This window comes from Nicotiana attenuata, chromosome 9 (genome assembly GCF_001879085.1).
Source record: "Nicotiana attenuata strain UT chromosome 9, NIATTr2, whole genome shotgun sequence".
NCBI lineage: Eukaryota > Viridiplantae > Streptophyta > Magnoliopsida > Solanales > Solanaceae > Nicotiana > Nicotiana attenuata.
This window is the reverse complement of record NC_031997.1, coordinates 6,332,478-6,356,198: the sequence shown is the minus strand read 5'-3', so window position 1 is coordinate 6,356,198 and position 23,721 is coordinate 6,332,478. Positions and strand designations below refer to the sequence as shown.

Below are 23,721 nucleotides of genomic sequence, written 5' to 3'. Positions count from 1 at the left end.
CAATAAACAGTATAAACATAAAATCACTTAGGAGTTAAACGTTTGTTTTGAAAAAAATGAAATTTGTAAAATTGACTAATCAATTTAAAGATGGAATGTTACACGTCCCCCTCTTTTATCTTCTTTTTTCATTTTGTTAAATTTGCTTTGATCCATTCAACCTCCACAATCTCAATGAACCATTGAATTGGAGATTATATAAAAATAATAGGCGGTTGATGATATTAGTTTGATTATTCAAGTCAACTTCTAAAGAATAGAAAAATAGATAAGAAGTAATAATAATTAGTTTGTGATCTTATTAAATGATCTTGATTCATATACCAACTAATGCCACTGCCTGGTATTAGTATTTTTTTTCTTTTTCTTTTGAACATACTTTTCCATTGCCGGATAATGCCATATAGTCGGCAATTTATTAATTATTTGTTAGTTATGTATGATTAATTATTAGTGAGAAAAAATAAATATGGTTGAAGCATCTCTTAGACTCTTATTGGAAAGGTGCATATAAAACTCATAGTATATTTACGACTTAATCAAGCGTTTAAAATATAATATATGATGGAATATACATTAACAAGGAAGTCTATGTCGTCAAGTAAAGCTAACATGGACCAAGCAATATTTGTTCTTACTAATTTAGTGCTTTAATTTGAAGTTTGATATGATGTAAAATTAACAAAAAATAGTTCAAACCAAAAGAGTTGATCTACTTAGTGGATTGATATGTTTTATCGATAAGGTAATAATTAAATCTTGCATAATTAACCATGGTACGTATATAATAATAACAAATAGTTACGTGAAATACCACTTAAGTTACTAGTTAATTTGGTTCTTACTCATAACTTCATGAGAAACTTATTTTCATTAGCATCAGGTTCTAGATTTCTTTTCTTTTATACATAAACTTTGATAATGTGAAATTTGGAAATAACTTTGTTTTGGTTTGGTTGTGATTTTCATTGACTTTATTTTTGCAATCGTTTGGATATTTGTTTGGAGAGTTGTTTTCAACTATATTTTTGTGAACGTTTGGATATGAACTCACTATTTTGGGGCATTTGCATCTATACCTGTTTTTTGTGTCACGTTTTAACTTGTGCCTGCTTTGCAAAAAAAATTGCAAGCGTACCTGCTTTTTCGCATAAATTCAGCATATGGGGCTGAAGTAGCAAAGGCAATCACGCAAAACTTCAGCATTCTAGTAGCCGGGCCTGAAGTTCAGCTCTAGAGCTGAAGTTTTTGTTTTGTAACTGGCGAACTTTAGCTCTATAGCTGAAGTTTTTGTTTTTGTAACTGGCGAACTTCAGCTCTAGAGCTGAAGTTTTTATTTGTAACTGGCGAACTTCAGCTCTAGAGCTGAAGTTTTTGTTTTTGTAACTCGAGAATTTCAGCTCTAGAGCTGAAGTTTTTGTTTTGTAACTGTCGAACTTCAGCTCTAGAGCTGAAGTTATTTGGAAGCTAGCTTTAGAATAGGATCTGCTCAAATAAGCTGGGGATCCATCCATCAACAACTTGCTAGTTTGTTAAAATCTTTGGGGTAAAATCTGAGCATTAGGCTCAAGAATTTTTATGTGCTAACATACTCAATTTAGCTTTACAAGAAACAGCTTTCACCTTAAATAAATGCAAACTAATCATTCTTTATTGCGAGAACAAATAATGAGCTCCGTAATACGATTAAAATGCAAAGTCGTCGTCACTTAACAATGGTATCTTGATAGTTTCCACTCACAAAAGGAGCTATGGAAAATAATTTCTTTTTTAATCATATAAAGGTACAAAAGAAAGTTTTAACTTGTATGCACCAACAGTTTAAAAGAAATTTTACCTAAAAAATAATCTGCACCAACAGCAGCAGAAGAAAGAAGAAGAAGAAGAAGAAGAAAACGAAGGAGGAGAAAGGAGGCTGAAGTTATTTAAAAAGTGGGTACAAGTTAAAAGTTCATAAAAAAATAGGTATAGGTTAAATGGGGGCGACCAAATAGGCGTCCCCTATAATTTTAACCACTATTTTTGACAAAAAAAAAATATACTGTACTTTGTTTGAGTGTTCTAAACTATATTTTTGTGAATGTGTAGATTCGGAACTCATTAGTTCTTTTAATAATATATTGTTCTCCTAGATCATTGTTCATTTAGAAAATTTGGAGTGCCTTCCAACTTTCGTTCAATTGTAAAAGCACAACGCACAGAGACAGGGCCATGATTTTAACATTATGAATTTTGCATTTTAGAACAATGACTTCAAGTGTTAGTGACTGAGTTTCAAATTTAATATTTGTACATATTTAATTATTATGAACACCAAATACATTATTTGAGCAAAAGTTATTGGGTTCGACCGAACTCATAATTCGACTTGCGCCTCCCGAATAGCGCGTGATATTTCATTAAATACATATCATGAGTCCAAATTCTTATGAACGAATCAAAATATTTAATAATGACGAACTTTATATGTATTTGAAATGATTTAATTTTTAATTTATTAATTTATCTTTAATGAAACATATTAAAATTATAAATTTCGAAAGTATTCTTCTTATTAAACTTGGTGTGCAATAACGGTTAAAATGAAGTAATATAAGAGGTACCTTATGTCCCACGTCAGATGGGGTCCACTGATCTCACAGGTGTCTTCTCCAAAAATATTACCCAAATAAAATAACCAAACATACAAAAATTCGCTCATTTCTTTGGGTCACGAGAGATAGAGCCCTCTGTTTTTCCAATTTTCTTGTTCGAATTCTGTTAAAAAAAAATAAAAAAACCAACAACAACCAGAAAAGACTCAATCAATCGCCGAACTCGAGTCGCCGCACCGCCATGTATCGGAGTCGGTCGGCGCGATCTCCAAACCTCCGTGAACCGGAGGTTCGACTCGCTGAGTCCGATAAAATTGAAGGTGCCGGTGGTTGGGACGCCCTTGAATGGACTAAAATCGATGTAATTTTACTTCTCTAGGGTTCCATTATTTCAATTATTGTGCGTTGATTTCTTCATAATATTTCTTATTGAATGCGTAATTTGATGTTTTTCTGTATATAAATATGTGCAGCCTGTTTCGAGGTCGGTTCCAATTGGAGTGAAACAATTCTTGCTGGAGGATGAGCATGTTGTAGTAGAGGTAATGCTGGTAGTACTGTGTGTTCTTGGTGTTTGTATGTGTAGTGCATTTTAAAAAGATTTTCGTAGCAGTGAATTTGGACTTTAGTGATTGTTGTTGTGTAATTAGAGTATGGGATACGGATATTTGAGCTACTTGTTTTGAAAGAAATATGCATGAGATTAATTAGAGGATAATTTTTATCACAGTCAAAGATGATAGGGTAAAGGTAGTGTTAGCGATGCTAAGTGAGGGTCGTGTTATGCCCCAAGCTCAAATAAACAAAATCAAGTGACAAATTAACTCACTTAAAAGGGGCTATCGCGATTAATTAATCCTTTGTGAATTGCGAATGAGTATCTGCATTTTTGGATAGGATAAAGTAGCGATTGAGAATAGTGGTTTAGCTTTAACTTTTTTTGTTAGAAGATTGGCATCCCATTCTAAGGTAACTTAGTACTTAGGTCATGAGTTCTGATGTTAGAAGCCTTTATTCCCATCCTGCATAGGAACTGCTCTCCTAGATTTAATTAAAAAGCCGCCTTTTAACCTTAAATAGGGCGCTAAGGGCCTAACTTAGAATAAGTTAGGTTTCCTTTAGTAATCATTATTCTTGTAATCTTTGCAATTTATGATTTTTTTCTCTAGTTCAATCATATTTTTGTCCTAAAGCTTTAGAGACAAAGATCATAACTTACTTACAAAAAAAGTTGTGTTTGTCTAAAGCTTTAGGACAAAAATGTAATTGAACTACCCTTTTTTTTCTTTTTGTGAATTTTGGACTACTTTAAGTTTTTTAAATTCTCTTCAGCTTAAGAATTATTATATCTCAATCAATGTTGATTGAGGTACATTTATCTAATTATCTAAAGAAAGCCTACCTTTAATAATTTACATTTCAGATTAAGTAGTGCATTAAGACTTCTTTCTTCTTTCCAAATCCAAGGGACTTACATATTATGTGACATTCTGAAGAACTATGAAGGAAGTCTGTGAAGTCCTCAGATTATTGTTTCAAACAGGATGCTGACATTTATTTCTGCATTTTCTATCTTTAGAAGCATTTATCGTCCAATGCATAAGATACAATATGACTCCTCACAGGCCCACACATACACTGCCAGCTATAAATGATCCTGGTTTGGTATTTAATATTTTTCCTGATTTATTGGGGAGATATGATGTTGGCGTAAGAGGGTGTTAAAAAATCAATTACATTACTTTATATGTTGATTTCATTTATAATTACTTAATGCGTTGATTGTTTTTTCTTATGATTGATTGCTTATTTATCTCCCAATGAGCTTCTTAATAGGGCTTCATTTAGATCATTAGGATGTACTGTATTGGAACAAAATTCACTTGGAGCAAACTATTAATAAGGTTTTGGTGAAAATCCTCTGTACAAAAGCCTCAATTTGATCTCGTAGAGGCTTTCAGTAGTTTCTGTTCTCTTCAGTTGCCACAATGTGGAGTCAGCGCAAGTCTCAATGTTAACTGATTTTTTCCAGGGTTATGGGGTAGTTCTTGTCAACACTGATGATGCTGGAACCTTATTTGTGACTAATTTTCGCCTCCTTTTCTTGGTAAGTGATGCATGTAGTTTTCTTGTATTATTTTCAATGGTGCATATGGCCAAAATCTTACATTTGCTTGCATTCTGCTTTTGGAAGTTCCAGTTTGTAAACCTATGCTAGTGAAATTGTCCTCAAAATAGTGCAAATAAATGTCATGTAATGATTTATAATTCAATGATATTTGAAGGTCTAATGTCAGTTGTTAGAGCTATACTGATGAGGTATTTATATTGTTGAAATTCATAAATGCTAATGTCTTTATCCATCTTTTTTTCGGATGCATGCACCTTGACTGAAAAAATTGTCTTCATCTTCTTTTTCTCTACTGTGGAACAGCTTTAAGTCTTGTAGTGACTAAATTTCCATTAGTTGTGTATCTTATCTTTTCATGTTCAGGATTGCTTGTACTTACATGGTTGCCGGTAGATGTAATAAGATGATTAATATTCTTATCTCCAGAAAAAAAAAGGAAACTAACAAAAGAAATTAAAGTAAGTTCCTCAATTTCCAAAGCTTTCTCCCAGGTCAAGCAGAAGTAGCTTTCAGTTATCTTAGCCCTTTCATATTCACAAGGATATGATCTGGTTATTTGGTTAAATCCCAATTCTTTCACCTGCCTACCTACTCGAAAAGTGTGCAATTGATAGGGAGACTCGATGTTTTTAAAAAGTGACAAGGCTGCAAGGGACTTAAGTGAACCAAAAAACAATAAGTGAATTGCTTCCATTTCACTGAAGTGCATATTTCAAGGAAGTGCAGAACAATTATATAACAGTGCAGCATGTAATGTCACTTGCAAATTAAATCTGCACATAATTAGTCCCAAGATTAATTAGCACACATGTCATTATGAGTCAGGTAAAGTATACCTGCTTCGAGGATCGCTGCAGCCAGTAGAGATGAATAGCTAAGTTCCAAAATGAGGATTTCATCATGCCTTGTGCTGTATTAAGTCATCTGTCTTTTAGTATTATAAGTCATTTGCAGAACCAAGAGTATAAAAAAATTCACATTGACTAGTAAATAAGACCAGATCTAAGCATGGCTTTATATTGAAGTAGACACGAGTCTTGCGCACTTGTCTGTGGTAGAGTGAAGCTCTGAGGCCTCACATCAGCTTACCTGGCTCCTTTAAGAAAGGAGCAAGTTGTGGCTAGGATCTCTTGCTAACCTAAGGTTTGATAAAAAGTTTCCCACAATTGCAAGGCTAATTTCCTTGAACTTGGCACAAAATTCAAATAGCTGAGCCCAGAGGATGGCCTGCTTGTTTGTATTTCTGGCAGAAAATATTTGTCTCCAATCTTTGTGGAATCAACTGTCAACACAAGGGTAATTTCATTTGGTTGGTGACTTCTGAAACATTTTGTTGAGACTGAAACACTGTCTTGAAGTTAGTCTACAAACAGAGCTTTCAAGATGTATTCTAGTGGGGACCGCTTCCTCCCTCTTGCCAAAGAGGCTCTTTTCGTGGATGTTGGGGAGGAATTTGTTCTAACTTATATGTTGGTTCTGTTAACTGATACTGTATTAAATCAGAAGCATAAAACAAAAGGGCAGCCCGGTGCACAAAAGCATCCTGCATTCACGCAGGGTCCGGGATGGGCCGCAATTTTTTGTCCCCCCTTCCCCTCCAACCCCCCCCCCCAAAAAAAAGGAAGAAAAAGAAGAAGGCAGGTTCTTCCAGCTAGAAGTATAAACTAGCAGTCCTTGGCCTTTATCACTTGCAAACAACGTGCATTTGTCTGAATGTAGTGTAACATCTTCTTGGTGCTCCAATTATTGTGAAAAGTTGTGATTTGTTGAATGTTCAGGTAGCATTTCCACTTTCTGTGGTTTTGGTGGTAGTTTCAGATTTCCTGCTAAGATCACTGAAAGATATCTGTCGTACTCTTAGAAATTTGCTGTCGAATAAGCGCAAATGCTTGTTACATACATGAAGTACATGAGATACTTATTATCACAACCTTTTTCATCTTGTTCTGTTTTTCTGCTAGTTTGTACTGAATACGATGTTGTTTGCTTCTGTGTATTATCTAGAGTGAAGGGTCTAGAGATATCATTACACTTGGCACAGTACCATTGGCGACCATTGAGAAGTTCCAGAAAATTGTAGGTTTGCTTTTTTTTTTTTAATCTTATAATTCAGATATGCAACAGTTATATTATATCGCTTTCCTTTTGTTTTTTTGATTATCATATCACTTTCTTTTTCTTGGGATAACGGTGGTGTTCGGGTCAACTTATGTGCACCTCGATTAATCCACCAGGTACTTGCTACCTCCCACTTAAAAATCATATGTGATTTCTTCCCATCTGGCTAAGCCTTAGTCGTCAAAGTTACCTTGTACCTGTACCCCAAAGGCTCCCCCATACAGGAACAATCTAAACATTCGGATCCATACGAGTTATCAACGGATTGCAATTCATCATGCCAACTTCCTTCAATGTGCCCAAAGCATACTTCTCAGCGTAATGAAATTTCCACCCCTAGATTTGGACACCTCAATGACTCTCACCTCAATGCCTCTTAAGTACTTTATTTACCTAGGTCTTGAGACTAAAAGTGACTAATTAGATGTTACTTAATTATGAATAATGTCTTCATTCATCTTATGACAATATCATCAACATAAACATTCAAGAACATGCGTTTGCCATTATGAGAATAATTATAAACATTGGGTGATTAGCTTCACTTAGAAGCATGTCAATTTGTTGGACAGTAGTGCTAAAACAGCCAACCCTATCCGTGGTGATTGTTTGAGACCATAAAGAGCTCGGTACAATCTACATGGCTGTTGTTCCATGTAAACTTTTTCAGCTAGATCACACGAATATATTCTTGGTATCAATTGATAAAGTGGCTAATGGAAGATGACTGCCATGGAGATAAATGAGCGGATAAAAGCAATCTTGGCTTTTTATCATCATAGTCAAGATCATAAATCTGTATATATCTCTTGGCCACCAATCTAGCTGTCAGACGATCAACTTTCAGCACTAACCTTGACAGTATCGTTCAGTGATAATCTAATTGATGTGTTGCCTTGTGGCAAATAAATTTTCTCCCTAGTAGATTGGTCATTTCCTTCATCATAGCTTGATACCAACCAGGATGAGTCATTGCTTCTGCAATAATTTTAGATATTTTGACAATGGATAAATTTGTAATAAAGGCATGATGTTGGGTGGTAAATTGTGTTAACTTAAGGAATTCTATACAGGATAATGCCATAATGGTTGCGAGTAGGCTGAGCACTTTCTCAAAGAGTAATAGAGAGATCAAGTTATGAGTGCTTGATGGAAGCGGGGATATTTATAAGTAGGCAATGAGTCATTAGGTAGACTTTGTGGACCTGTATCATGAACAGAAACATCAATTGAATTAGGAGGAATTGGTCGTGATAATATGGAATGGACTTGAAGCGGAGCAGGAGCTGGAGCAGGAGAGCGGAAGGGAGAAGTGCTGCAGTTGTCCCAAGTACCTTTTAGAAGAGTAATAGGGAGATCAAGTTTGTGATAGTGCTCTACTGAATTAGGGAATGTTGTCTAAGTATGCAACAAGTCACCATGAACAGAAACATCAATTGGCCGGAGGATTTGATCTAGGTATTACGGAATAGATTTGAAAGCGGCATAGGAGCTGGAGCAGGAAGAACGAAAGGCAGAAGAGCTGGTATTCTCCAACAGTTGTAGGAGAAGATACATAAAAGGTGTAGATAAGGGTATGCAGTACCATTAGAACTCATGTGATATCTTGTAACCTTGTTAGAACTCAAATCCCCAATGCTTGTTTCATGTCAAACCCTACTTAGGACGAAGATAGAAATTCTTATGGTCCACCATAATGAATCTCAAGCTATACCGTGAATTAGGGCTAGAACTTATCTTAGTTTGTAAGAAAAATCTTAATTTGGTGTTGGGTTCCTTTAGTCCCACCTCCAATGTTGTTGATGAGTCAAAGATCTCGTTTTTCAATGACCTAAAATAAATTATGGTTCACCTTTTACACTCACACTCTCACAGTGCAAAGCATAGCGAAAAGAGCCAAAAGCCCTTAAAATTTTGTAAATTGTGTGAAGTCCATCTTGACCACCGAACTGATTCTCTTCAAAACTGATCTTTATGATTCTGTATCACAACAGTCGCTGATTCCTCTTAGGGCGATTGCACCATTACGACCGTGATTGTCCTTAGCCTTTTTCTCATTCCTTTGATTCTCCACTGCGGCTCTATAATTGTACTACGGCCAGAGTGGCTGGTTTGGTCTTAGTTTTTCTTCTCTTCCTCTTTTTTTCTTTCTCAAGTCATTTCATCAACTCGTATCATATCAAAGCATGATTTTTTATGCACAACTTCGTCATAACATGCTCAAATTCACTAGAACTATATGCTCGAGGGTCGGGGTGTTACATTTTTTTACATGTGGTATTGGAAATTAAGCTCGCACAAGAGTACTAGGCTATTAATTTTTGGTTGTAGCATCCGAAGGCCAGGGCAATATTGATCCCAGAATAATGGCTCTTTTTCTCTTGGCCAGCGATGTCTTGGCCCGCCCGTTTGCCACCCCTAGTCAGTACCCAGGAAAGCACATACTTTTTTATCTGCTTCACATTATAATCCTTACAATGGTGTGCATTTAGCTATTCTGTTGCTTCTGCAATACTGCCTTTTCCAGTAAGTGAGAAGCTTCTTCAGCCATCACAACCTCCCGTACCCAAGTACAGGAGTCAACTGCCTTTGGCAATTTTCTTTATATTTTGAGCATCTATCAGTACTGTGTAAACCTTATCCTGTATTTGTCAATTCTGGCTACAATTCTTTCCTTTCCTGCTAACCAGGTTATGAAGCTTCCATCAGGTCAGCGTCAGCCTGAAAAGACTGGTTCACAGCGATTGCTTCAGATCATTGGTATGCCATTAGATGAAAGCACTGTCTCATCCTTGTAGTATTTGTTATTATACAATCTTCTGAAAATGGTAAATTAACTTAACATTTTTTTTCAGGCAAAGATATGAGAATCATTGTCTTTGGTTTTCGTCCTCGAACCAAGCAGGTCAGCTCAGAACATGTTCTGATTTTATATCTTTTTTCAACTGTTGATGCTTTGGGCTCAATATGATTTGTTCATTAATTCGTATATTTACTTTGTTACCTTCTCTTTGTGGGGGAGAGGGGGTCTATGAAATTGCAGCTGCTTTATGTGGCTCGAACTTGCTGAGATTGCAATGCACTTTTAATTTCTCTTGTTGATGACTGAGTTCTTCAATAATAGCATGAGAATTTCCTAGTTTCTCTTCTTCAACTGGGTGGTTTGAGTTTTGTCCTTTTGAATAACTTTTTTTTTTTTTTTTTTTTGATTTGCACCGGGTGTCCGAGTCTCTAAGAGCCCCGACTAATCCCGGGGGTGCACAGGCCCTCGGCAAGGAGTTTCCCGCAAGTGCATCACGGTTAATTCAGGTTTTACCCAGTCCGATGGCCCTCAGAAATTGTTTGCACCCAGTGGGTTTCGAACTTGAGACCTTGAAAGGGAGCAAACCCCAAGGCTCAAGTCTATTGCCACCCGGCCAACCCCCGAGGGAGCCAACCCTTTTGAATAACTTTTGTGGACTATTACTGATAACTGACGTGTTTTCCACCAAGTACAATGCCCTGAGCAATTCAGGTTAGAATAGAGAGTTAGAGACACTGAAAATATAATGAGTTAAAGATTGCAATGGTTATAAATGTCTAGATTCTTTGTGCGTCTGTAGATTAACTTGTAGTGTACAGTTTTAACGTGTATCATAATTAGAATAACAATTGCCCTAGGGCTTTGGTCTTGTGATAAGAGCTCAAGTGATGTGTGGATTAGCCTTATGTCATGGGTTCGAATCCTGTCGCAGACAAAAGACTAGTATTTAAGTGGAAATGGGTAGAGAAGCGGGCCCATCATCCATCAAGTTCAACCGTGCACCATTCGTCTCGGGGATTGTTTGGTTATCAAAAAATAAATAAATAGCATAACAGTAATTAGAAGCTTAGCTTCACTAATTACCAGTAACTTTCCTCATTTAGGAACAAAAACTTTTCGTGATGGTCTAATACAGTGAATCGTCTTGAATGTCATTTGTGACCAATTGAATAAGTGTTTTTTTCTTTACTTTGTTGTCATTTCAACAGTACCTGAGCTGTCTAAATTTTAGAGGGATTTGTGAGAATGCATGGGAGAAAAATTTATTTATTTACAATGATACAATGAGCCCTATATAAATACATATTCTACTTCTACTACATATGGGACTAAGACATTCTACTCCTACATATGGGACTAGGACATATTCTACTCCTACTACATATGGGACTAGGATTATTTACACATAACTATCTAACACTCCCCCTTAAGCCGGTGCATACATATCATATGTACCGAGCTTGTTACATATCTAACTAATACGAGGACCAGTGGGGGATTTGGTGAAAATATTTGTAAGCTGATCATTTGACTTAACTACGAGTCGTGCCAACTCATGCATAACTGTGCTGAACTTACCAAACCAGCTCGAGGAGACTGCTTTAGACCATAATGTGACCGACGCTAGCGACATACAAGGCCACTAGACTCCCCCCTGAGCAACAAAACCAGGTGGTTGCTGATAAACAAAAGTTCACCGGAAAGTCGCCGGAGAAATTTGAAATAGTTAGACTAAGCCGAATTCCACACTGCAAAATAGGTCCTAAAACACTACAAAAAAAGAGAGAAACTTTTTGAAAATTACTGTTCACGCCGGAAAAGTGCACTGTTCACGCCGAAAAAATAAATGTTGTCAGAATTTGATGTAATTTACATGGGTAGGTTCGGATTCACTGGATGAGTAAGTTGTCCTGAAGAAGTTTTTTCAAAAAGTGGCCAGAATAGCTCACACACGCCGGAAAATTTACTGTTGCTCGCGGGGAAATTCTAAAGTTCTCGGAATCTGCAGGATATTGTAATGGTGGACTCGGAATCACCCCACGAAAGAACTGTCTAAAGAAATTTTTGAAAATTCTGGCTGGAAAGTGTTGCACGCGACGGCGCGTGTGTCAGCGCTTGCCGAAACCTTAGTTCTCGCGCTGAGTGGGGGGCGCGTGAGGGAATTTTTGCCAGAGCGATTGACTGGGGTTTTGTCGCCTGACGTTTCTGAACAACACTTACCGATAAAGAGATAACGCAAATCAATCTTGAGTCGTCAACCGGAAAGACGCACGGTGACTGACTTTTCTGTTCCGATGGGACTGGAATTTCTGGGGTTTGGTCGCACAAGGGTTTCGGATCTGATGGTGGTACTGGTATATGCACAGTACCACTGTAGTAGTGATGAACCGTGGGAACAAGACGAAGTTGTCGGAAAATTGCACGGCGACGAGATCTTTCTTCCCGGATGTCGCTCAACGATAATTTTCTCACTGAAGCTCTGATAACATGTGAGAATGCACGGGAGAAAATTCTATTTATTAACAATGATACAATGAGCCTTATATATAATACATTTCTACTCCTACTACATATGGGACTAAGACATATTCTACTCCTACTACATATGGGACTAGGATTATATACACATAACTATCTAATAGTACTGATTTAGCGACCTATTAGTCGCTGAGTTGTGAAAAAAAATTCTTACCACATTCTGCTGTTCCTTGCATATGTTTTATCCTTTACGTGATCATCTATATCATTACATTGTCGTCACAATCATTCGCTTTACCTCTTTCCTCAATGATATCCAATCTAGAGAAAATTAAAAACTCGTAGGCCTTATATCTTTGTTGTTCTTCCTCATTCCACCCGGTTTTGACATCAGGTTTGTCTCAAAACACGCAATAAGGAAACCTTTTCCGAGATCCTTTGCCTGTGCGCCTTGAAGCCTTTACTCTTTAGTTCCAGCGGCATATATGTCTACACACCCAAGGTGCCAAGTTTCTATCAGCCATGTCAGCACACCATCCCTCTCCCCTGTTGTGTCGGTGCTGTTACATTAACAATAGTGTTTCACTTTATTACTTTATTTTAACCATTACATGAACATCCACGTCAGCTGACATGTCAAGTTAATAGCTTGTCTTATCAGAACTCAGAAGTCCATGTAAGCTGACCAATCAAGTTAGGAATACAGGTTGCACAATCCACTAATCATTGCCACAACATCACCCTGCTGCGTCATTGGTCTACATCAGGTTGCTGGTGAAGTCAGCATCCACTTTAGCAGATATGTCAATTCTATAGTTTACATTAGTCTAGCAAGTATTCCATGTCAGCCAACATGTCGAGTTAGTCAACTTGAGTCTTGTCCAGTTATCAAGTCATTACCAGATCGTCCAGTTATTATGTCACACTAGCATGCAGAATCAAGTCAATCAACTACGCCTCAACATCAAACTAGAATGCATGTGTTTGCTGGGAGTCAGAAGCTGTTTTGTTATGCTTTGTTCCCCTTTCCACAGTCTATTTGTCAAATTCTCTCTGAAGTCCAAGAATCAAGTACACATTTGGTGATCTTGCAGTGCAGATGTATATGCTCTAGTTTGAGGGTGTTTATCAGAATTGTATCGTATACTCTAGGTTAAATGTGTAGTATAATTCCTAATTAGAGTTCTGTCTTTATAAAAAAAAAGGAGATGTAGAATTTTTATAATTAATGAACTTTTCTTTTGGGGAACTTCTCAAAATATCAGTGATTTTCCTAGTTAGGAAACTTCTCTTGTTTCGTGTTGTCAAAACTCATATATAATGAATCCTACGTATGTTCATAACCAATATTCATTAAAAGTTTTCTCCTGTTTCACATGTTCCATAGCAACATTGAGTTACTTTGTTAACTTTTCAGTGATAACTGCATATTGATCAGCTTCCAGAAGATGAAATTTATGTAGGTGAATGGGTATTAGTGGAAGAGCACACTCGTTTATGTTGTCTCTAGTAGGTGTTAACACCGCTATATGGATTTCAATGCCTTGATGCATTCTAAGACTATTATGGGAGTAGAAACTGGACAGTAATCTGAATACTTATATTTTTAGAATAGATCTGTAATAGCATGTATTCATTAACAAAGTCACCCAGACTGTTTAGTTGACAACTCTTTCCTAACCTTTGCTAAAACAAGTTTGCATGTTTTACTTACAAGCTATAATTGCCCGTCTTATGGTTTCCCAGAGGCGTGCTGTCTATGATGCATTATTACGGTGTGCAAGGCCTGCAAGGTTATGGGATCTCTATGCATTTGCCGGTGGCCATTCCAGGTTTAGTAACACGAATCCCAAAGTAAGGCTGTTGAATGAGTACTGCCGACTTCTTGGAATGGGGTTCTGTCAAGCTTCTATCCGTGCTATTGAAGATGGGTCATTCACACTCTCAAATGAGTATTGGAGAATAAGCAGTGTTAACTCTAATTACACAATGTCTCCAACTTATCCATTTGCGTTACTCTTACCGAAGTCCATAAGGTGAGGTGATGTTTTTTGCTCTGCCATTTTTTCTGGGTTAAGTGATGATTATTTTGGCATTTACCTAATGACTTTTCATACATAGTGATGACAAAGTGCTGCAGGCTTGTACATTCCGTGCACGGTGTAGGCTGCCAGCCATAACATGGTGTGACAGAGGTGGGCCTAAAATTTAGCTGTTTGAACTCATTTGCCTTGATCTTCTTAGGCCAGTGCTTATGCTTTGCATCTGTTAGGAACTGGGGCTGTTCTTGCACGTTCTTCTCAACCACTAGTTGGCCTCATGATGAATATGAGAAGGTTATTCCAAATTATGTGATCCTTTTTCTTTTATGAATTTTTCTATTAGTTTATTGTCGTGAAAAATAAGTTGGCTGTTAAAAAATTTGTAGTAGTTTGTGTTTCCTCGAGTTATTTTAAAAAGAAATCTTGTGCTTTTCTGCAGCAATGCAGATGAGAATCTAGTTGCTGCACTGTGTACTCAAATTGCTGGAGAGAAACGGAGGTGTTCCTTTTACTACATCCTTTTATTTCACCTAATCTCTAAGATGTCTTCTTGATTAAATTTCTTGTTGTTAAGCCTTATGAGTAAGTTTCTTGCTATGTGGCTAGTTAAAGGATCCCTTTCAATTCCTTCCTTGGTCTGGTCATAAAAATACTTCTGTCTTGTTTCTTTTATTGTTGTTACTTAACTCCTTTTAGATAGTTCCTTTTTGATGAATCACTCCTTTTAGATAATTGCATGGTTTCATGGCACAGCTGACTATCTCTTATTAATTGATATGCTCTTTATTTGTCTTCTCAGGAAGCTATATATTGCTGATGCAAGGCCCAGGAAAAATGCTTTAGCAAATGGGGCAATGGGAGGTGGATCAGAGTCATCTGCAAACTATTTTCAGTCTGAGGTCTGTTTAATTTTTGAGCTGTCTCTTTTGCTGCTCTTTCCTTCATGATACTCCCTCCACTCTGTTTTAAATGGCACTCTTTCTTTTTATTCTGTTCTAAAAAGAAATGACACTTGTGGTCCGGCCCTTCCACGGACCCCGCACATAGCGGGAGCTTAGTGCACCGGCTGCCCTTTTTTTTTCTGTTCCAAAAGGAATGACACTTTCTATGTTTTGAACTCTATAACTTTAAACCTGTAAATTTTACCCTTAATGACATGCTCTTATAGCCGTAAAAATGTCATGGCATGTTTAAGATCACAAGTTCTAAGGGTACTCTTGGAATGTGCCGAAAAATCAATCTTTCTTTCTGAAACTTCATATAAAATCAAACACCTCCATATAAAATGAGAAGGAGGGAGTATATCTTTCCCTAATTATTTTGTGGACTGATGTTGATTTACATGTCTTGTCAGATTGTTTTCTTTGGCATCGATAATATACATGCAATGAGGGAGAGTCTTGGTCGGCTTAGAGACTATTTAGATACTCATGGTACTACTTCATCAGATGGAATGTCGTCTTTTCTGGTATGCCGTTAATCTTTCTGAAAATATTCTTTCATGCAAAATGCCCACTATTTAGAACTTTAGTCTTGACCAATCAATGCACTCGGGGCACCAAACCAAACAGAGATTTGAATTAAGGTGGCAGGACCTAACAGAATGTCTGTTGAAAGTGAATTCAGTTTACCTGCTTGTGACTAGTTATTGCAACACCAAGGCTATGGGTGCATCTAAACATTTTGAATCATATTAGTCTTTGTGTCTGATAAGTTCAAGTGTAACAAATTTCCAAAAGATTTGAGACATATTTTGAAGCCAATCTGAATTCTGACAATAATCATGGTCAAGTCACAGTGGACTCCTCTATTTACTGTCCTTCCACGTCTTTTCCTTTTTTGTTTTTTAACTTGCAGTCTGTGCTGTATACACATTCAATGTATATAAAGGAGTTGAAATCAAGAATGGGATTTTTTCCTGGTTGGGTGGGGAGGGGAATCTCCAAGTAAAGAAAAGTACCGTTGGCAATGTCCTTGAACCATTAATAAGTTTTGAGTTTAGATGCTTGCAAGATTTACTATTTTCCCTGTTTCTCTTCTCTTCTAATGATCTCAGTATTAGTGGTCCAACCAGAAAGCCACTTCATAGGTAAGGAACTGACAAAATTGATGTGGAGCGTCTGTCCATCTGGCACAGTAGATTTCTCTCTTTATACTTTTTTTTGGGGGGGGGGGGGGGGGGGCGGGGCTGGGCTTGGTAGGCTTAGTGGCAGAAGGAGAGTGAGCAGAGGAGGGACGAGTAATGATAAGCTAATGCTGTCAATTGTTTTACTGCTTTCCAGAGGCATGGTGGATGGAGTTGGGGCGGAGGCAATCTCAGCAGTATGTCTGCTTCAGTTTCTACACTGGGGGACACTGGGTGGTTAATACATGTTCAAACTGTCCTGGCTGGTTCTGCTTGGATTGCTGCACGTGTTGCACTAGAATCAGCTTCAGTTCTTGTTCATTGCAGGTTTCTTGTCTTCTGGACCATTCTTATGCTTATAAATAAGTCTATACTCTATAAATGCCTAAGTGGAGAACTTTGTTAAATGCTTGAGTCCCTTGTATTTGTGTTTCTGTTGATTCCTCGGATATTTTATCATTATGTACCTATTAGTTGGGACTATATCTTAGTTATGTTAGTATGTTTGCTTTTAGGACTTATGTTTTTCACGAGTCTTTAGTCCTATTGGAGATTTATATGCCAGTGATATAGAGAAGCCAACCCCAACTTTGCTTTGGCATTAAGGCGTAGTAGTTCTTGTTTTATGTACAGGTTCTTAGGGATATGGTCACCTTTCAGCAAATTACCGTGGAATTTGTTGAGCAACTAGAGTGTAGAACGAGAGAAAGACAGAGTTGTGACATAATGAAAAATCTTGTTGAATGAGCAAGGGAGAAAATCTAGGTCAACAACAGTCATTTTTATTTGGTGAATGAAACAGTTTTGAGTCTTATTTTCTATGTGATTACTTTCTGCATTTGTTTTCCATCTCCATAACTAGCCCAAGTAGAGAGAATAGTGGGGAGTACGTAATTGCAATTCAATGGTCTGATAGCACATTAAAGCTAACTGTATTTGTTTAAAAAACGTTAGTTTTGTGTTAAACAGGAGAAAATGTTGTTATCTAGCATCTTCAGAAAAGTTTGACTTGTCATTATCCTCTGGAACTGAAACAAATGTGTATGCCATTAAATATTATGCTGAGAGTCGTGTTATCAAAGGCGAAAAGCGCAAAAGAGCTTTAAGGTCCGTGGGCTTTAATGCTTTAATGAAGAAAGGCACGAAGGAAAAAAAATACAAATATGTATGTGTAGTCCAAGACTAATAATTATATGTATGAATAACAAACATAGGGAAAAAGAAATTGAAAAAAATGCGATAAAGTCATATATCAATTGTTTAGTGTCGTATCCTCGGGATTACACTCATTATCAAGGAAAAGTATACCTTAGAGCCTTGACGACGATATTGAAGCGCCCGCTAAGCGAGGCGAAGCGCTCAACATGTTTTGCAACTCGCTTCAAGGCTTAAGCGCGCCTTTGACAACACTGGATGAGACTTTCATGGAAGTCAGTCTTCACTTAAATGCGCTAATTTAGCTTGGATACTCTCAGAAGTTTTATCCATACCATGTCAATTTACTACAATGGAGTGTTCTAGTTTGCATGTTACTTGTTGAAAAATATTTTTTACGTATCAGATTTACTAAAAAATGGCAAAATAAATTTTGATCAAAACTAGTGACTGTCAATACATTTTGCTTGGAATTCTTTACAGAAACAATGAATAAGTATGTATTCCTTCCTCCAACTAGTTGGAAGTGGAGCATCTTGGGTGTATTGATCTTTATGCCAAAAAGAATTGATGTGGCCACTCACTCATTCCCCTCATAGAAAAAACTATTATCCTATTATCTGTTTTTTCTCCGCCTCCTACATAAATTAAGAGCACTTGATAAATTTTGTAAGGTTGAAGTTTCTTTATCTTCTTTCTTTTCTTTTTTTTTTTAAAAAAAATGGTGGTGACTGGACCGATTTGTGTGCGCCTCTATTTTTTCACCGGGTACCTGCTATCTCCACCAGCACATGTATCGGGTAACTCTGCCTACCAAGGGTTAAAGTATCTTTATCTAGTGAAGGTTGAAAAGTTCATTCTATTTGTAAGAGAGAATAGATAATAAATACAGATGATATCTTTTATTTCTGCCACCAGATCACACAATTATTTACAGACATATATTTAGGAAGCTTCATTCTTTCAGCTGCACAAACTATTTAACAGTAGATATAACTTATAGCAAGCATCAATGACGTTATCCTTGAGGTGAGTTGGCAATAATAAAAAAATCTCAAAGAAGGTGACAGGCAGTACATTAGCATTGGCATGGTACTTTTAGAAGAAAAGGCCATGCAAGCCATGGACGTCGAAGGATTTGATCATATTCGAAGACTTGAAAATCAGGTTGCTTCTGGTTAATTGGTTTGCAAAGATATTAGAAGAATGCTTACCTATCAAAAAAAAAAGAAAAAGATATTAGAAGAATGCATAACTTGTTGGCTGATATACCTGGTGTTATTGCTAAAACCACTGAAGTGGATGTTCCATAATTTTTACCTTTCTAACAGTACTAATTCTATCTGTTTCTTTCAAAATATTGGAAATTACCTATAGCATTCAACTGGTCGATCTAATAAATTTATTTTGTCAAAACATGAGTGATGACAATTAAAACTAATTGTTAGTTGAACCTGCAAATGGTTTGCATCGACTTCTTCAACTGACAAGTGGTTCAACAAGTATTGCACTGTGAAACTATTTTGGCCATAGCTTTCAGCACATTTTATGACTTTTAAATATTTGTGTGTTTCCTTTTTATCTGAATGGCAAATGTACACACGACAATGGTACTTGTTTACAAATAACCAAAAAACTTTCCTAGCTCATGTTTATTTATCCAGCTGATGATTTATTGTATGAAGCTCATGTGTTCTTAAATTGATTTTGCATATATATCTTCATCAGAGACTACCAGTAAAGAGTACCTCTAGTTTTTTTATTCTTTTTAAAAATGGAGTTTCAATCTGCAGCGATGGATGGGATCGAACTACGCAATTGGTCTCACTTGCCAGCTTGCTACTTGACCCATACTATCGTACAATTAAAGGATTTCAGGTACTGAGACTTGTTTGGATCTATCTGCTCATATTACCTGGTATTTAACATTTGTAGCCTTGTTTTTTTCTTCTTCTTGGAGTGTAAAATACTTCATCCACATGAGATCATTAAGGTCTGCGTTAATGCTTCAGTACGTCATTTTACTCCTGACAATGCTAGAAGGATTTAACATTTAAGTGGGGCATCCCATACCCCTTGGTTATATACAGACAGCTGTCTAAGTTGTTCGAATCATCCAGGCACTTGTAGAGAAAGATTGGCTTGCATTTGGTCATCCATTTTCAGATCGTCTGGGAATGCCCACTATATCTGGAAGTGGCAACATGCCGTTTGAATTATCTCGTCAGGCTTCGACTGGCAGTTTACCTTCATCACCCATGCGGCAAGTATCAGGGTCATCCTCATCTCAAGCTCAAAGTACATCTCATGCACAGAACCAAAGTTCCCCCATTTTCTTGCAGGTACGTCTTCCGCATGCGGTTCCGAGTTCTACCTTTTGTTTGGAGATTTACGAGCGTACAATCTAGTTGATCTTTTTATATTAGTTTTATTGTGTTTGACAAAAATATCCTCTCTCTCTCTCTCTCTGCTTCTTCATCTTTTACCCCTTTTTTTGGTTCCGTTAATCTTTTAGCTCTAACTTGTTATATTTGGATGCCCTATGCAGTGGGTTGATTGTGTTTCACAGTTGTTAAGGATGTACCCTTTTGCCTTCGAGTTCTCTTCGGTACGTGTTGCTAAAAGACATGAGAGTCAAATAAGAGTATAAATATGTATATTCCAATAAATTGATAATTTACGTCCTTGGAGATTTTTAAAGCTTTCTATCTTTCAATTCCAACAATACAGGCTTTCCTGGTGGATCTTCTGGATTGCATGCTTTCTTGCCGTTTTGGAAACTTTTTGTGCAACAGGTAATCTCGTTTTGGTAGTATTTTGTTTTTCACTTTCATTTTCGTACACATGCGTTTGTTTGCGGAACCTGAAGAAGATGCATTCTATTAGAAGTTGAGGTGCTTGTTTGATGCATTTATATGAGTTCCTGGTAGAAGGGAATCGTATTATAGTAAATGCACCTGAAGAAGAAGAGTGTTTGTTCTGAGGCATCTGTCATGATACCTGAACTAGAACATTAGATTTCTTGGGAGGTGCATGCTCCCTATTGGCTTTGTCATGACTCTCCCTCTGTTTCTACATGGTTCGTCTTTTGGGATTGCATTTTCTTTCTAAAATTTATGTTCTCTTCTTTTTGTCTTCTGTTCTAGTGGAGAAGTCATATAGAAGAGATGATGTCTGGTTTATCTTACCTGAAGAACACTCTTTCAGGTAAGTGGTATGTCTGGAAAACTAACCCTCTTTGGGTGCCACCTGGAGAGGGCAATTGGGAAGAACAGTGAAGTAAAATGGTTCAGTAGGATGGTTGTACAACCGGCAATGTTAGATAGAAGTGAATGTTAAGCCCTAAGTTCCAACATATCCACAAAATGAGTATCCAGAAATACAAGTGTTAAGATGGTATAAGATGAGATAAGATTAGAAATTATCACATTCGATAGAAGGTGCAACTCGGCCACAGAAAGAAATGAGAGAAGGTTGCTTGAGATGGTTTGGTCATGTCCTACGTGGACCTCCAGATCCAGTCCATAGGTGTGAAACCGTGTGATTGAAGGTGTTAAAAAATGACCAAGTAGCTCAACAATCACATGAAAGAAAATCGTCCCAAGAGACGTACCATCTATTGAAATCCATGCAGAAATAGTGAAACAAAAAGACAGTGAAAAAAGGGTCCTTATAGGCTATACCAATTAGTATAGATTAAGCTTTAATCATGTTAGTACGTCTATTTTAGGTCCAATGTTTGCTAGGAGTCTTTTGTTCTAGTTAGAGATTTGTATGCCAATAGAAAATATAGAGATCTAGGTACATGACTTCTAATGCTAGAGAACTTAAAATTTTAAAATATTGTACTAAGATAGGTCTAAATAGAGTGACATGGATGATCAGGATAATATGACCCAACTAGTTCAGGATTGATGTGTAGTTCTTGTAATTGAATTTATTTATTTTTTCTTTCTTTTTTTTCCTCCTTGCCATGTTTGATTACACCATATTAGAAGTTAGATTGCTCATTCAACATGAAAGGGAGTGGTAATTTGTCATGTGTGCATGACAAAAATATTTTTTCTTATCTCTTCTTTGCTTTTCTCCTTTTCTTTGGGGGGAGGGAGGGGTCTTATTTATGCTTTTATGATCAGGATTTACAGCTATTGAGCACAGTACAAGGCTTTGACACCTCAGTGGTTTCTTGGCTTTAGGTTGTTTTGAACTCCTTCATGGGATAGAAAGGATTTTTTTTTAATGTCGTTTCCTAGTTTTAGCTCACTTCTTCTGACTTCTACAAATTTCAGCGAGAAGGAAAGAGAGCAAGCTGGTATTTCTGATGCTTGTGGATGCCTGTGGATGTATTTAGCTGAACTACGGGCATCGGAAGGAAGCTCTCATGCGCATTACAACCTGTTCTATGACCCGTTGAAACATGATGGTCCGCTACTACCACCAGCAGCAGCTTTAGCTCCAACTGTTTGGCCTCAGTTTCACCTTCGTTGGGCTTGCCCGTCAGAGGCACAAGGTGGAGAAGTTGAGGCAGAATGCAGGAAGCTGACGAGAAAATTCTCTGAGCTGCAAAGGGTAAACTCTTTTTTTTTCTCTGCAGACTCCTTTCTCCTCGCCCTCTCTGAAAAGGAAAAGAAAAGGTTTCCAGCTTGAAACTGCAAAGTGCATCGTAACCCAGATATGCCATTTTAGTGTTGACAGACATATTACTATGGTCGTATTAAATTTGGCTTGTAGAGTTTCATGAGATTAGTTATGACAATGAACTTCGCAACAAAATCTAGGCTAAGTTACTTCCAACCTACAAATAATTGACCAGCATAGTTTTCTAGCTTCTTTTTAGTGTTGCCTGTCGATGTTGCCTGACAGTTGCATCTTAATTTTGTCAATTCAAGCTAGAACTTGGTGCATACATTGATTTCTGATTCGTCACTCCTTTATTAACTGTCTAAAAACAACTTTTACACAGGCAAAAGAAGCAGCAGAAACAAGACTGAACGAAATAAGTGTCACAGTGGAGTCCTTAGTTACAGAATTGAGAAATGAGAAACTTGTGAGCAACTCTGCCAGGGATGCTGTAAAAAGAGCCAGCAAAGAAACTGCTACTATAAAGCGTGCAGTACAATCTTTGGGTTTTAATGTCTACTTTTCAGTAGATGGAGACTGTAATGTATGCATTGAAAGCAACCCAACAGAAATTCCTCAGCGTTCTGTCTGCTCAGTTTCTACAACAAATTCTAATGGTTCAGTACATGGCAGTGAGAAATCAGACCTCTCTGAACCTGTTACAGTGATGCAAGATGATGTTTCCGACAATCCTCTCATCCAAGTTTGTGAATCGTTGTGCCCTATGCACAGTAGAGACAGTGGTTGCAGGTGGCCAAATCCTGGTTGTGCCAAGTTTCGGAGCCAATTTGTTGGTTTGAAGGCCAACTTTGATGCATTTGATCGCCTTCCGATATACGATAATTATTTCGGGACTTAAAAAGACGGTTGAACCAAGCCTACGCTTCTTGCTTCAAACTTCAGTTATCTGGTCAGATATCTATGTACAGTCAGAAATTGAATGGAGGCAGTAGGTTCAATTGTATTTTGGCAAAAAATTACGACAAACAAATTAGATAAGCAGCAACAGGCACAGCTTAAACCTGGTGGCTGTTAGATGAGATGGTCTCAGAACTGTACATAGGAACTGATAGAGTTATCATGTGGACCATCTGATAGTTTTGACATTGTGAGAATCTCACGTGAAGATGATTAGAACTGATATTGTATGCTTAGGAGTTAGGACTGATATTGTAGGATTTTGGTCACTGCAATTTCCTCATTCGAGTGTACATTACGACGTAGGTATTCCTCTTCCTAAGTTTCTATAGGGATTCTTTCTGCATTCTTGTAAATAAGGACAAATAATGATGAGTTCTGAATAAAAAGGGTTCCTGCAGACTTCTATCTGTGTGTTGTGTGGTGCATTTCTGCTTAATAACTATTTGCTATTTTTATACTGGGGCTGTCCACCTGTTTAATTTTCTGCACGTGTTCCTGTTTACTAATTTAAAGTAACTGGAATTTTGGTTTTTATTTACTCATCTTTCTTTTGATTGGGAGTGTATAATGGACGACAAGTGTACAGGTCGCAAGTCGCAACACCGGATGAACTGTAATATTTTCTCATTGATTCTGTGGTTCAGGAGATAAATCTTGTGGAACTTTGACATTGCTATGTTGGAGGCTGTCTTTGGGTCCTAGACGTAGATATGTCAGATGGTCTCGCCCTAGCT

The 23,721-nt window shown here is 37.3% G+C and overlaps 1 protein-coding gene across 2 annotated transcripts; it reads left to right on the top strand.

Annotated features, from left to right (window-relative positions):
* On the top strand, positions 2,690–23,394 carry LOC109232018 (phosphatidylinositol-3-phosphatase myotubularin-1). 2 transcript variants are annotated; one of them, XM_019397646.1, is made up of 19 exons: positions 2,690–2,955; positions 3,068–3,136; positions 4,627–4,701; positions 6,730–6,801; positions 9,534–9,603; positions 9,699–9,748; positions 13,871–14,160; positions 14,246–14,319; positions 14,397–14,460; positions 14,606–14,665; positions 14,966–15,065; positions 15,521–15,634; positions 16,449–16,618; positions 19,240–19,324; positions 19,567–19,788; positions 19,995–20,054; positions 20,177–20,241; positions 21,736–22,015; positions 22,410–23,394. In XM_019397646.1, the coding sequence occupies exons 1-19, from the start codon at positions 2,836–2,838 to the stop codon at positions 22,923–22,925; spliced, it is 2,556 nt and encodes an 851-aa protein (XP_019253191.1). In that variant the 5' UTR covers positions 2,690–2,835; the 3' UTR covers positions 22,926–23,394. The 2 variants fall into 2 exon arrangements, with proteins under 2 accessions (XP_019253191.1, XP_019253192.1); XM_019397647.1 differs by lacking the exons at positions 2,690–2,955; positions 3,068–3,136; positions 4,627–4,701 and having other exon boundaries at positions 6,726–6,805.